Genomic DNA, 15,411 nt, shown 5'->3' with positions numbered 1-15,411 from the left:
AGGTAAGAAAGGAATTTCAGGCAAAATATTGGGGTAAAGAAGAGAATAAGTGGGTTAGAAGACAAGCCATGACAGATGAATGCAGTAAAGAGGAGCGGTGCTGTTAAAATGGCTTCCAGGGAAGAAGACGCCGAGCAGTTATAGGAAACTAGCATGGGCTCTGATCAGTGGCTTCTCAGTGCCTGGGGCACGGCAAGGGCTCGCTCATTTCTACTCCTGCTGGGGAGACGCAGATCTTTCTCCAGACTCTGGACTTCTCATATTGAGGATCAAGAGACTCTACACAGGTGCAACTCTTGAGAAGGCTTACTGGTTGTCGATCTGCTCCTGCCGCAATGCAATGCTGCCCTGCTCTTCAAGAAGGTTCTCCCGGGATGACGACTGGGCAGGGTCCAGTTTCTTTACATACGCTGCAGGCACAAATCCCTGACGGTCATTCACCTCCACCTTCCACCAGTCCTGAAAAGGAGAGAGAAATGAGAACCTTCAGAGCAGACAGATTTCAAAAACAAGGTCTTGAAGAGCTTCAGATCTGCGGTTTACATCGAAGGGCCCTGCTAGCCAACAATTGTTCTTCAGCAAGGGCAGGTGGCGCAGTGCCACAAACCTGTCTGTCATGTTTGATCGAGGACCATCTTAGAAAAGGTTTATCCTGTCTTCGTGGTTCGGTCCCTCGGTCTCGTCTGGACCTTCATTACTACTTAGGATGGTAGCATGGTCAGCCACTGCACCTTATCTTCATTTACTCTCTGGTGTCCAGAATGCAATGGCTAGAAACCACAGTATGTGATCAATTGGTTGCAACTTTGAGTGACTCAAGATAGAAAACGACCACAGGTAAGTCACCTGTTCACCCACAAAGGATGTTTTAAGGATTTAGAGTGATAATGGAGGACTACAGCAGGCCAGTGGTGCCTCCCAATTCTATGAACAGGTTAGGGACTAGGCAACTCATTAGGGCATGTTCCATTTCCTGCAGAAAAGAAATTATTAGCAAAGAAAATCCAGCAAAAAAGTAAAAACTGAGCAAACTGAACCATGAAAACAAAACCGCACTGCGATCACAGGAACACAAAACAGCAAGTGAAATGTCACATTGCGGTGAAGGATAGATGGGGCTATTTGCCTTAAGTACCCAGGGCATGTAAAGAGAAGAACCGATGGGCGTTATTCACCTAGCGGTGTCATGGTGCAGATAATGACTATCATGAGAAAAAGAGGGGGCTCCACCAGGTTTCTTCTAGGTACGGTTTGATCCCATACTGGTGACTTCACATTTGTCAGTCAGTATATTTGTACAGATGCCGTATCAAAGCGCCAAGCCAAAGGTACAGACCGCCATTGAGTAACACATGAAAGACAGGAATAGGAGCCTACTACTAATTTGAACCTTGAATAATATCACACAGTAGTGATGGATTGAGTGAAGGTAGTTGGCATGTGTGGATCAGGCGCTCAAGGCACTAGGCTCCTCGGCGCGCTAGGAACAGGCCTCCTCGGCCCTTCCCACAAACCGTCCTTGTGACGCTGATGACTGCACTATAAGCACAGTCTGCAGCAGGAGAGCCAAGGTTTAAAAGAGTCACATTTTAAGCACCAGCCTTAAAGATCAGAGCCCTTCTAAACAGCTCTAGGCAAGTAGTGGTTAAAGGTGGCTTTGAGGAGCTGCAGGCGACAAGGGCCAATGCTGGTTAAACAGTGGGCTGCACATACAGAACGTTTACAAATACTTTACTATATCACCAGCAAGCCCTTCCGTGGATCTTCACTATTAGGTGGGGGTGGGGGGGGCGTGGCTCTTAATCGCAGCCTTCTTGGTTGGGAATTGCAAGCAGCACAGGTACTCCACTACAAGCTTCCCATTCTCAAATGAACACTTCACGTAGAGATTTGAATCTCTTGAAGTAGCCCACAGTGGGTGAAAGGCCATTAGACCTGAAACATTCAATACCTCTGAATCAACCAGATGGGGTATAAATCTCGTCACAATTGTTAGGGTAGAGAGTAATGGGGCCAGTCGCTTGTACAGAGGCAGATTAACACAATCCTAGCCTTGCTTTGTCGCAGGTTTATTGGCCGCTCATTCCCGGCAGCACACACTGTCACCAGTCACCGGTGATTCTCACTCGCATGGACAAGAGATTGACTGTACTACGGCGGGCACCACTCACTGGTGATGCTGACAAGGATGGACTGCACTACGGCGGGCACCACTCACCGGTGACGCTCAGTCGCATGGACAAGAGATTGACTGTACTACGGCGGGCACCACTCACTGGTGATGCTCACTCGCATGGACAAGGGATTGACTGTACTACGGCGAGCACCACTCACCGGTGATGCTCACTCGCATGGACCAGAGATGGACTGCACTACGGGGGGCACCTCTCACCGGTGATGCTCACTCACAAGGACAAGAGATTGACTGTACTACCACGGGCACCACTCACCGGTGATGCTCACTCGCATGGACCAGAGATGGACTGCACTACGGCGGGCACCACTCACCGGTGATGCTCACTCGCATGGACCAGAGATGGACTGCACTATGGGGGGCACCTCTCACCGGTGATGCTCACTTGCATGGACCAGAGATGGACTGCACTACGGGGGGCACCTCTCACCGGTGATGCTCACTCACTTGGACAAGAGATCGACTGCACTACGGCGAGCACCACTCACCGGTGATGCTCACTCGCATGGACAAGGATGGACTGCACTATGGCGGGAACCACTCACCGGTGATGATCTGTCGCATGGAAAAAGAGATGGACTGTACTACGGCAGGCACCCCTCACCGGTGATGCTCACTCGCAAGGACAAGAGATGGACTGCACTATGGGGGGCACCTCTCACCGGTGATGCTCACTCGCATGGACCAGAGATGGACTGTACTACGGCGGGCACCACTCACCAGCGATGATCACTCGCATGGACAAGAGATCAACTGCACTAGATTTTCAGGGGTCCAAAAAGTCACCCCAGTCTCAAGTTGCATCACAGGCATATCTGGGGACAGTCTCTCTTTGAAATGGTGAAAATGGAAAATGCTGGAGCAACAGAGGGCAGTTTCCAACCCCATTTGTGATTTTAGCACGGTTCTAAATATTTTCATTCACTCCTATAAATATTTAAAAATGTATTGCTCTATACAGGCATTGACTGTATCTTGTCTGAGATCGGAGGGATCTCAGAAGGACGTAGATATTATTCCAGTCTTGGGAACATTAATGGAGATATAGTGATGGGATATTGGCGGGCAGATGTCAGACACGCTCTCGGTGCATCTGTATTTTCTATATTGTTTTAACACTTCAACATGGAACGCCCGAATATTCAGCGATTGTTGTGAACCAGGATGTACAATTACCTTACAGGAGCAGTTTAAGATTTGAATTTTTTTTTAACTGAGCTTGTTGCACAACTTACTAAGCTTTTCAGTGTATAAATGACCCTAGAATAAGTGAATGGTGGACGTTATCTGAAACTAGCCAGTGACGGCAGCTAACATTACCTTGTTGGTGCTGTTCAGCAGTGTCAAGATATCTCCCTTCTTCATGGTCACCTCCCGCGGACTCTTTTCTTGATAGTCATACAATGCCAGAACCAGCTCTTTCCCAGTTTCGTCATCTGTGGGCGCCACTTGTTGCTTCATAGGAGAAAAGAAACATGGTGCTCAGCTCAAATGGCTGGAATGCCACCCTACCTGCAATAAAATCTCCGCAGGCCACTACGTATGCAAAAGCAGCAGTTGTCAATCTTCACTCTGAATCACATACAACATGTATTTGGCACCAAAGCAAGAGTGGCGTTTGCAAGTGACAGAAGCTGCTCTTGGATGGATATAAATCCGACCACGGACAGCATCACCTGCACCTAATCTTTAGATTAAGACTCAAAAAGCAAAGCATCAAAATGTGGAAAGGAGAATGCAGGACTGGTCTCCTTACCCTACAGGCCTGAGCCTGCTCTCGCAGAGCGAGGATACTGCTACCGTAGGCCGTGAGATCAGACATCAGCGCTTCATGTTTCTTCAGAAGAGCCTGAAACCAAGAGGAACAAGTCAGAAACGCATGAAAACTCAGACTTCAGCCCAAAAGGTCCAAAGATGGGTTTAAACCCAAGACTGTCTTCAAGTGGTTGGGTCTGGAAGTATTTGTTGGAACACTTGTTTTGTGAGGGGGCGTCTACATAGGCAGAGCCACAATGCCCCCGTGCGTGCCCACCATCATAGATCCCCCCCCCCCCATGTGACTTTCAATGAGGAGGTGGGCGGGTCGCATGCAACTCTAGCAGAGCTTCAAGCTGCAAAACTAAATGGTTACTCACCAGTAGGAGCAGTTTTGCAGCATGAAGAGTTTTCTGGATTCACATGCACTGCATTATTCCGCCACCTAGTGGCAGGCAGGTGTGTACCAGTCAGGGAACCCACTAGAGGCTGGTCGTTTTTCGGGGGGCATCTCTAAAATTCCCTCTGTGAGAAGTTGGCCAGATATATGATGCTCACTAGTTCTAGTGATCACCTTGTATCAGTCCAAACGACCCTTATGGTGATTGGTTGTAAGTCAACCTTATAGACCAGCTATCCTAGTAGTGTGGACAAAAGCAGTCTTTAGGCTAAACTCTAAATGGCATGTGAAGCCAGCTGTTTTACCACATATAACCCCTTGAATACCAAATGAAAGGACACCACACAGGTTGTTATGAAAATAAACAGATATTTATTAACTAACATACACCTCTGAACTCTTTATGAGGTCAGAGGGCTAAGCACATGACAATACTAAAAAGGAAATACGGGTTCGCACAATATTTACAAGAGTGCCTTAGGGGCACGACAAACCATATACTCAATACAATGGAATGCGAGAAAGGAAAGTACTGTAAGAGGATCCAGAGGCTGGAGGATCGCTGGGACTACGCTACAAACTAGTTAAGTAAGGAGCAGGAGGCCCACGGGACTCACGTGCAGAGTGGAAACTCTCACGCGGGACGCGTACCAAAGTCTATGGAAGTTACAAGTTTAGAAAGTTACGGATCCCGGACGAACCCGACTGGATGGAGGGAAAACAACAGTGGACCTGAACACTAGGATAGTGAACACTGACTTCAGCACCTAGAAGCTTTAGTTACCTAACCCACAGGCTGCGGGTGCATAGGGCTGAAGTGGTGTCGGGTTTGCTGCGTTGATCCCGGTGATGCCTTGAAACAAGAAGTTGCTGGCAGGCAGCCAGATGGAGGAGTCCGGTGGTTCCAAGGATGGAACTAGGAAGAAGAAGTCCTGAAAGGGAAGGGGACAGAGTCTCGGTCACTAGCCAGTGACGGTGCTGGAACCAGGAGGGAACCAGATGCTGTCGCCACAGATAGGTGGAGGACGGGTCGCTTCTCTCTGTAGCTGCGCGGACCAAGAGCTGCTCTTCACGACCAGGCTGGAGGCACGAGCTGTCCCACGTAGTCAGCTGCTGATGGCGGTGTTGGATCGTCAATCTGGTCAACAGGCCTTGGCAAGTGCAAGCCACGCGGTGGAACAAAGATGGCGTCTGGTGCGGACCAGGAGGGTCCGGGGTGCTTCTCTTTCACAAGGAAGCAAGGGCCAGTCTGGGGGACCAGACCAGCAGTGTTGGATTCTTCGGGTCGTCGTCTCAGAGGTCACGAGCCAGCCGGCAAGTGACCAGACAACAGGACAAGCAGCAACCAGGCAAAAGGGCCCCACGCAGATCTCGTGGATGCTGGGGGGCTGGTCTTTGGTGCAGGAGCTGCGTCGGTGTGGGGCTTCTCAGACCCCAATGCACTCACTGGAGGATCCCTCGGCGGTCGTGCTGGAAGCGCTGTGCAGGTTTCTCAAGATGGCCGTCTCCAAGTTGCTCGTCGCACCCACGGGTCTCAGCTGTGCTGTGGACGTGGGTAGAGGTCAGAGGAGTCTGGAGGTCCGGGTCTCGTCGAGCTGGGTCGTCGGGTTCCAGGAAGGAAGGACTTGCAGCAAACCGCACAAGAGCTTGATGGTGCCTGCGAAGCAGGATGGTCACTCCCTGACCATAGGGGAGATTCTTCAGTCTTCTGATGTTCAGGAGGTCGAAGGTCAAGAGTTCTTCGTGGAAGTTGTCAAGATTAATCTAAAGGGGAATGGGACCAACTCCTACCTTTATTCAGCTAAAGGGGGCTGCACTACGACTAGGTCCCTCCTCTGGGTGAGACCAGGAAGGGGGGTGGTTACACCCCCTTTCCTTTGTCCGGTCCTGCGCCAGCTCTGGGGCTGGAGTGCCCCAGGAACTGGTTTGGACCGGTGTATGCACAGGGACATCTTGTGTGCCCCAGGCATGTCTCATTCCTTTCAGCCCTGGTCTACCTAATACACAAAATCCTGTCTGGGGTGGTGCTAGCACCTCCCACGGCAGGAAACGCTTTGTCCGAGCTCTCCTCGCTGGAAGGACTCCCAGCAGAAGGAGGTCAGACTTGTGTCCGTGGTGGCAGCATCCATTTTGAGATGCTGAGGCTCGAGTTAACTTTAACGGGGGTTCACAGTTACATACATGTTGTGTCCCTCTAGAAGGGTGGAATGCTAACCCCGTCGCCAGAATTGGCGAGGGGTTAGTATTCCAATTCGTATGACACCTTACTCGACATGTTTTGATAAAGCGATACCAAAGTTGGCAAATAACCGCGAGGATTATAACGCACTTAAGAGTATATGGTATGCGTTATCATGGAACAGCTATTAGGACTTGGTTCCGCAAGCTGCAAACGGGCTCAGCTCATGCCAGAGCACCATCTCACATAATTCAAGCACTCTGCCTTCAGGATTGATAAGGCCTGCCATAGGAGTGACTGATAGGAATACTTGTGTCCATTTTAGGGTTAGATATATGTATACTATATCTAAAGCAAAGGGTGATTACACCACCTTGCCCCAGCTGTCGTGCAGCCAGTTGTGTCAGATTTGGATGGCCAGCCAGGGGTGGCATAATACATGCTGCAGCCCCTGGTAGGCCCTGGGTACACCTATGCCCTGGATACCTAAGGTATGCTGTACAGGGACTGATAAGGTGACTCAGTATCCAATTAGATATGTACCTAAGGTACATGGAATCCATTTTACAGAGAGAGCAGTGGGCCTGGGGTCCTGAATAGCAGGGTCCCAGGTCAACTAAGTCGGAAAACCAGCAAAACACCAGGCAAAAAGTTGGGGGCAACCATAGTCAGATATCCACCTTCCTACAGGTTCTACACCCCCACCTCCAGACCTTACACCTTCATGGCTGGAGATTGAACGGGGCAACCTGATTTCCTTTTCTCTTCCGCACGATGTGATGGATGTCATCTTGTCGGCCAGGCGTGAGTCCACCCAGTCCATTCATTCTTATAGATGATCTAAGTTTGTTGCTTGGTGCGGCGTGAAGTCCGTTGACCCTTTAAGGGCTCGTTTGTCCAATATACTTCAATTCGCTCTTTCTTTGGCCCAGCAGGGTTTTGCGGGGGTTATTTGTCGGCTTTTCTTTGTTCGCCAGACCAGCCCTCTTTGTTTAAATCTCCCATTGTTTTACGTTTCATTAAGGGCCTTACCAATAAATTTCCTCCTACACCATTTATTGTACCTCAATGGGACTTGAACCTTGTTCTTACATTTTTAATGGGTTCACCTTTTGAGCCTTTACACCCATGTCCCCTGAGACTTTTGTCTTTCAAGACTGTTTTTCTGATGGCAATAACCTCGGCAAGGAGGGCAAGGAGTAGTTTCTTTTCTGTAACTCCAGTTCTGTAGTAGAGGTATCTCTGTTATAGTCGTAATCTAGTGAATAGTCCCGCCCATGTGCGTGGACCCCTGAGCAATCAATGACTATACACAGAGATCCCCTACTACAGAAGTGAGCTTCAAGCTCTTAGTTCTAAGCCCCCGTTTTTATCCATTCATGCTGAAAGAATGGTTTTAAGGACCAGGGCTGCTTTTCTGCCTAAAGTGGTTACTTCTTTCCATCTGGGGCAGTCCGTTACCCTCCCTACCTTTTATCCTCCCCCCTCACCCTTCGAAGGAGGAGGAGAGACTTCACTGCTTGGACCCCAAGAGGGCGGTGACCTTTTACCTTGACCAGCTGTTCGTAGGCTTTGCTGGCTGCAGGAAGGGGACTGCTTAGATGCTGAGGTGAGGAGGGAGGGCCACTTTGCGCGTGCTATACTCCAGGATTTTCTGGTATCACGGAGTGGACACCCTCCTCCGGGAGTGGGGACTGCTGTGGGACTCTATTCACAAGGTCCTGCAGAAGTTTTTCCTTATCTTTGGTCGATTCTTCGCTCCAATTTTGGGAGCTCCTTCAGTATCGATCCAGACCCAACAGCGGAAAAAAGAATCTGAAGATGGCGACCAAAGGTGGGAGCTTCCAGAGGAAGCCAGTCGACATCACAAGAGGACACCAAATGGTGGTATGTCGACGCCTCAAAAAAAGTCAAAAGGAAATAATTCCAGGCCTAACCACTAGATGGCCGAATAATGCACAGCATGTGAATCCAGAAAAGTTTCACGCTGCAAAACTACTTTTTGCCACTAATCAACTTGTGTGCCTATTCAACAACATCTATTAGTCACGATCCCTCATCATTAGAAGACCAGATGTTAGCATTTCTTTACTTTCAGTAGCATCTCTGTTTACAAAACAGGACTATTGTGACAGCTCTCCATGCACCACGTGTATCTACTGAGAGAACGATCACCAGTTCTAGTTTGTGTACTTCACGCAAGACCAGAACCCATACTTAGATGGCATGACAATGAAGATCAGAAACAAAAATCATTGTTTAACAATTCAAGCAACAAAGGAAAATGCTACTTACCAGTATGCATCTGTTCTGGGCATGTAGAGCTGCAAAATCCTACATTTTGCAATAGATCACCACCTGGTGTTGGGCTCCGATGATTGCAGGTTGTCGTCTTCTTGGAAGAAGTCTTTTGTAGTCATGAGATAGGTGACTCCTCCCTTGGACAATACTGCGCATGGTCATCGACTCCATCCTCAGATTGTTTTTCGCCATGATGGGAAATGATGGAGTTAGTAGAAGTAAAGAGAAAGGATGTCCATGCGTGTGCATCTAAGTAAGAGGAGTACTGGAATGGATACAAGTCCCGGGGAGGCAGGAGGGCGTGTAGGATTTTGCAGCTCTACATGCCAAGAACTGATGCATACTGGTAAGTAGCATTTTCCGTTCGAGGCATATGAGCTGCAGATCGTACACTTCTGCAACAATTGTGCAGCGGTGTCTCTCCTAGCGGTGGTCGCTTGTATCCGTTGCAGCATACTGAAAAAGTGTTTTAAGGACAGCTTGGCCTACTGCAGCTTGCTGCTTGGCTTGCACATCAACACAATAGTGTTTAGTGAAGGTGTGTATTGTAGACCCTGTTGCTGCCTTGCAAATGTCCTCTAATGGTATGTTTCCTAAGAAAGCCATAGAGGCTCCTAGTTTGCGAGTGGAGTGTGCTCTAGTAGGAACTGTTAGTGTACGTTAGGCCTCGAGATAGCATATTTGAATACACTTTACAATCCATCTAGCAATACCTTCTTTAGAGATGGGATTGCCTTTGTGTGGCGGAGAGAAAGAAACAAATAGTTGTTTTGACTTTCTGAAGGATTTAGTCCTGTCTGTGTAATTTAGTAGAACTCTTCTAACATCTAAAGTGTGTAAAGTTCTTTCTGCAACAGAGTCCGTTTTTTGAAAAAACACTGGTAACTCTGCTGATTGGTTTAGGTGAAAAGGAGTAATCACTTTTGGTAGGAATTTTGGATTGGGTCTAAGAACCACTTTGTTCGGATGTATTTGAAAAAATTGTTCTTCTGTTGTGAATGCTTGGATTTCACTAACTCTTCTGAGAGAGGTGATGGCAACAAGGAAAGCAGTGTTCCATGTTAGGAATTGCAGTTCACACTTATGTAACGGCTCAAAAGGGGGTCGCATGAGTCTTGGAAGGACCACATTTAGGTTCCATACTGGATTATTCTTTTTAATCCCTCCATAAATGCTTTTATTGCAGGTACTCTAAATAGAGATAGATGTTGTCTATTTTATACGCTGCAATAGCTGCTAGATGCAGGCGTATGGAAGAGTAAGCCAAGTTAGATCTTTGTAGGTGTAGAAGGTAGCAAATAATATTTTGGATGGAAACGTCCAAAGGATCAATGTATTTGTTGTTACAGTATATTGCAAACCGTTTCCACTTAGCAGCACAGCATGCTCTGGTAGTGGGTCTTCTAGCTTCTTTGATTATATTCATACAGTCTGGTGGTAGGTTTAAGTATCTAAAGTCTAGGACTTCAGGAGCCAGATCGCCAAATTCAGTTGGCTTGGTTCTGGCTTGGTTCTGGGTGTCTTACTTCTCCATGGTTCTGTGTTAACAGGGATGGCATGAGCTGTCATTTCTGATGTGAAACCATTGAGAGATCTAGTAGCGTGGTGAACCACGGTTGACGTGCCCATGTAGGGGCCACTAGTATCAGTTTGAGGGACTGTTGTCTGAGCTTGCGTACTACTAGTGGAATGAGTGGGAGAGGCGGAAAAGCGTACGCAAATCTGCCTGACCAATTCATCCATATTGCATTCCCCTCTGACCGTGGGTGTGGAAACCTGGCGGCGAAGGTTGGGCATTTTTGAGTTCTCGTGGGTGGCAAACAGGTCAATTTGTGGATGCCCCCACATTTGAAAGAATGGTTGAAGAACTTGTGGGTGCAACTCCCATTCGTGAATCTGTTGTGACTGGCGACTCAACAGATCTGCTATCTGGTTGTGAATTCCGGGAAGGTGTTCTACTGTCAGATGTATGTTTTGAGGAATGGCCCATCTCCAAATGTTCTGTGCAAGTTGGGACAGTTGCAGAGAGTGTGTCCCACCCTGTTTTTGTATATAGTACATGGCTGTCATATTGTCCGTTCGCATTAGGACAGCTTTGTTTTGTATTTGTACTATAAAAGTTTTGAGAGCTAGGAAAATTGCTGGCAGCTCTAGATGGTTGATATGGAACTGTTTCTGTTGGTTGTTCCATTGGCCTTGTGTGGTATAATGCAGGAGATGGGCTCCCCATCCTGTGAGGGATGCGTCTGTCGTGAGCGCTATCTGTGGAACAGGGTCTAGGAACGGCCGTCCCTTTCTCAAGTTTTTTGGTGTTCCACCATTGCAGAGAGCGATATGTACTGCCGTCTACCAACACCACGTCTGTGAGCTGACCTCGAGCCGGATTCCACTGGTGTGCTAGACATTCCTGTAGTGGACGCATTTGCAGTCTTGCGTGGGGAACTATGAAGATGCAAGACGCCATCATGCCTATTAGTTTCATAAACACTATGGCTTGTAGAGAGTGCTGGCATTGAAAAAGGGAGACTAAGTTCTGAATACTGCGAATCCTGGCTGGACTGGGATAGGCTAGAGCTACAGATGTGTCTATGGTAGCTCCTAGATATTGATGAACGTGCGAAGGCTCTAGGTGCGACTTGGTGTAGTTTATCGTAAACCCTAAGTTGTGCAGTGTTTGAATTGTTTGCTTTGTGTGTTGTACACACTGGTTGTACGATCTTGCCTTTATGAGCCAGTCGTCTAGGTAGGGGAAGACATGTATTTGTTGTCTTCTGAGATGTGCTGCCACTACTGCTAAGCACTTTGTAAACACTTGTGGTGCTGTTGTAATCCCGAATGGAAGGACTTTGAACTGATAGTGCTGTCCTTGTATGACAAACCTTAGATACTTCCTGTGCACAGGATGTATTGGAATGTGAAAATAGGCGTCATATAGGTCTAGTGTGGACAGAAAATCTCCCTGTTGTAAAGTGATCTTGTGAAAATGATCTGATTGTATGTAGTGGTTGAGGGGCCGGAGGTCGAGAATTGGCCTTAGTGTCCTGTCCTTCTTTGGAATTAGGAAGTACAGGGAGTAGACTCCTGTTCCTTGTTCTTCTAATGGAACTACTTGAATAGCATCTTTTTGTAGGAGTGCTAGAACTTCCTGTTGAAGCAGAGTTATGTGTTCTGCGGACATTGGACGCTGCCTGGGTGGTATGTTTGGGGGGGTTGCTGTGAGTTCTAGGCAGTAGCCATGTTGGATAATTTGTCTTACCCACCTGTCTGTTGTGATGGAGTTCCAGACAGGTAGGAACTGTGAAAGTCTGCCCCCCACAGGAGTGGAATGCTGTAGGGGGGCAGAGGGAAGTCACTGTTTAGGTGTGGAAGAGGTGCAGTTGTTGTTACTACCTCTTCCCTTGTAGTTATTGCCTCTGTATCCTCCTCTAAAATATCCTCGATTAGAGGAGGTCTGCGTGTGCGTTTTAAAAGATGATGTTGTGTCTGCTCCTGTCTGCTTGGAGCCTCCTCTATGAGAGGAGCGGCGAAAAGAACCTCTAGTTTGGGTGGATTGTATTTCCCCCATAGACTTAGCGGTGTCTGTGTCTTTCTTCATCTTTTCTAGTGTATTATCTACTTCCGGCCCGAACAATTGGTTCTTATTGTAGGGCTGGTTTAGGATGTTAGTTTGTACCTCTGGTTTAAAACCTGAGATGCGTAACCATGCGTGACGCCTGAGAATAACACTAGTGTTCACTGCTCTGGATGCTGTGTCAGCTACATCTAGTGCGCATTTAATTGAGGCATTTGAAATTAATTTGCCTTCTTGTAAAAGTTCTGCTGCTAGATCTTTGTGTTGGTCTGGTAGGTGTTCCATTAACTTTTCTAGTTGATCGTAATGGGCCCTGTTGTAGCGCGAGAGTAAAGCCTGTGTGTTTGCTATGCGCCATATGTTTGTTGCTTGAGCAGAAATTTGTTTCCCTGACGCATCAATAATTTTGGACTCTTTGTCAGGCGGGGGTGTGTCCCCAGAGGTCTAAGAATTGGCCCTTTTGCGTGCCTTTGACACTACCAAGGAGTCTAGTGGCAGATGACCCTTAATGTATACTGGATCAGCTGGTGCTGGCCTATACTTTTTCTCTATTCTAGGATTTAACACCCTACACCGTACTGGATCTTTAAAAATCACTGGAGCATGTGTAATGACTCCCTTAATCATTGGTAATATTTAAGTAGACCTTTGTGACTGTTCGAAAGTGTCTAACAAGAAGTCCTCAATGGCATCAGAGTGCATTGGAACCGCGTGGTAAAGTGCAGCTGTTTAACAAATGATTAAAACCAACACTGTCCTCTGTAGGGGAAGGTTTTGATGGGTAGTACTGTGAATCAGGGATGTCTGGTGCATTATTTGGTGCAAAATTATATGCATCATCATCCTTCGGGTATTCAGTGTTAACCTCCTCATCTAAAGGGTATGTATGTGGCTCTGGAACATCACCCCCCCCCCCACCCAAATCATACTCCTCATCAGGGTGGTGTGATGATGCAGGAGAGTGGATAGAAGAAGTTATAGGTTCCACGTATGGAGTAATAGGAGAGGAAGAAGGTGAAGGAGAGGAAGGGTGCATTGGAGAAGTTACACAGTCCTTTTTTGCAGGAACCACAGGTGTAAGTGGTGTGTCTGCTGGTCTCTTCTTATAAGGGATTGCTTCCACATGTCCAGTTTTTGGATTAATGTGGACCTTTTTGTATCTAGGATCTGGCCTGAATAGTTCTTCCTCTTCTATAATCTTCTTCGGCGTCGATTTTTTCGGAGCCGATAGAGGTTGTTTAGTACTTTTTGCCTTAGGAAGAGTAGCTGAGTCTTTTGGCAATGTTTTCGGTGCCGAAGGTTGTTTATCCTTATCTGGGGTCTTTGGTACCGATATTAGAGGTTTCGGCGTGGAGACAGGTCTTGCTGGACCTGTGGCGCCGGAAAGTGGCTTCCCCTCTTTGTTTTTTCACTGGAAGGTTTCGGAGTCGAAGCTTTCGGCTTTGGTACAAGTTTTGTTTTCGGCATCCATGGTACAGGTGTCGAAGTGTCCTTGTCTTTGGGCGTCCAAGGGTGTATTATCTTCGGTGCTGACGAGTCCTTCGGTGTCGAAGGATGTTTCGGTGCCAATGGAGGAGGTGTAACTGGCACATGGTGTCTTTTCGGTGCCGAGGCACCGGAAGGCGTATTCTCTTTCCTCGGAGCCGGGCCCGAAGGCGGGGCGTTAGAGGGTAATTTTCGGTCTCGACTGGGCCTCATGGGCGGAGTGCTGACCGTTGCCTTCTGTTTGGGTAAAGTCTGTCGTGCAGGGGCAGATGTACTCACGGGTTGTCTAGATGGGATCGAATCGTCCGAATCCTCTGCCCACGATAAAATCTGGAGATCAGGCGAGTCCTCCTCTGCGCCGAGTGGAGCCTCGTCCTCGGAGATATCTTTGATTTGATATTCGTCCTCGGATAAGTCTTCTTCGACGATCTCTTCAATGATGGCCTCCGGCGCTGGTGCTGATCTCCTCATTTCGTGTCGACGGGCCTTCCGATCCCGAATGGTCTTCGGTCGGAAGGAGACACAGGCTGTACAGGTCGACTCGTCGTGTTCTGGCGAGACAGAGGTTGCAAACCTCGTGATGGTCGCTATGAGGGAATTTTGCTCGACATACCGGGCATCTCTTGAATGGATTTCTTTCCATGAGGCGTAGGCCGCACGGCGCCGATGGGCCCAACGGTCCGCGTCGACGCACCGGAATGTAGCTGGTGATGTCGAAAGTCTATTCGATGTCGAAAGAAGTTTGTTTGAAGTTTCTCGCTTCGAAAAGCAGAAAGTCTTTCTAGCCGGAGCGGAAAACTTTCATCCGAACCCAGTGGCGGAAAAAAACAATCTGAGGATGGAGTCGATGACCATGCGCAGTATTGTCCAAGGAAGGAGTCACCTATCTTGTGACTACAAAAGACTTCTTCCAAGAAGACAACAACCTGCAATCATCCGAGCCCAACACCAGGTGGCGATCTATTGCAACATGTAGGATCTGCAGCTCATATGCCTCGAACATACACATTAAAGTGCAATGAATTCCAAATGTTAGACTCTGTGGCATGTGGAATTAAGGAATGACGTTCCAGGGTGGAAACCTTTATAACTTAATGTTCACCGCATCCCTTACTGAGGATGCTATGGCAGCTCCCTGACCACAGTCCCTCTGACAATTCCTACACCCATTGCTGGGAATAGTTTGAACCCAATTTGATTCCTTATAACATATTCGAAGACCAAGAATCTGAACGAGGTGGCGTCCTTCACCAAGGATCAAAGGCACACGTTTTACTTAGGAGCCCAATACTGCCCTCAGGGGCAAGGACCCCTCCAACCATGCACACAGGATACAAGCAGTGATGGATACAGCACTGGTCACCCAAGCCTTCACACAAGTAGATCCTTTCCATTACTCTTTTAAGACTCCTCTGTCTTTCCAAAATATGACGCTTTCACTGTTCTCAGGCAAGACTCCATACTACTTAAATTAGGAGCTTTCCCTCATTTAACCCCTCAAGGCTCCTCTACCTTTCTCCAGGAGA

The 15,411-nt window shown here is 47.9% G+C and overlaps 1 protein-coding gene across 5 annotated transcripts in view; it reads right to left on the bottom strand.

The window, feature by feature from the left end:
- SPTAN1 (spectrin alpha, non-erythrocytic 1) overlaps positions 1 to 15,411 on the bottom strand; it is a 365,414-nt gene that overhangs the window by 185,038 nt on the left and 164,965 nt on the right. For all 5 annotated transcript variants that reach the window (XM_086948611.1, XM_086948613.1, XM_086948610.1 and 2 more), the window contains exons 20-22: positions 3,951 to 4,043; positions 3,515 to 3,649; positions 311 to 459 (exon numbers count right to left, since the gene is read on the bottom strand). In XM_086948611.1, coding sequence (XP_086804737.1) covers positions 311 to 459; positions 3,515 to 3,649; positions 3,951 to 4,043 — 377 coding nt within the window. The remainder of the gene's footprint in view (positions 1 to 310; positions 460 to 3,514; positions 3,650 to 3,950; positions 4,044 to 15,411) is intronic.

Source organism: Lissotriton vulgaris, unplaced genomic scaffold (assembly GCF_964263255.1).
Source record: "Lissotriton vulgaris unplaced genomic scaffold, aLisVul1.2 SCAFFOLD_726, whole genome shotgun sequence".
Taxonomy (NCBI): domain Eukaryota; kingdom Metazoa; phylum Chordata; class Amphibia; order Caudata; family Salamandridae; genus Lissotriton; species Lissotriton vulgaris.
The sequence above is the reverse complement of the archived record's forward strand: the minus strand, read 5'-3'. Positions and strand labels throughout refer to the sequence as shown.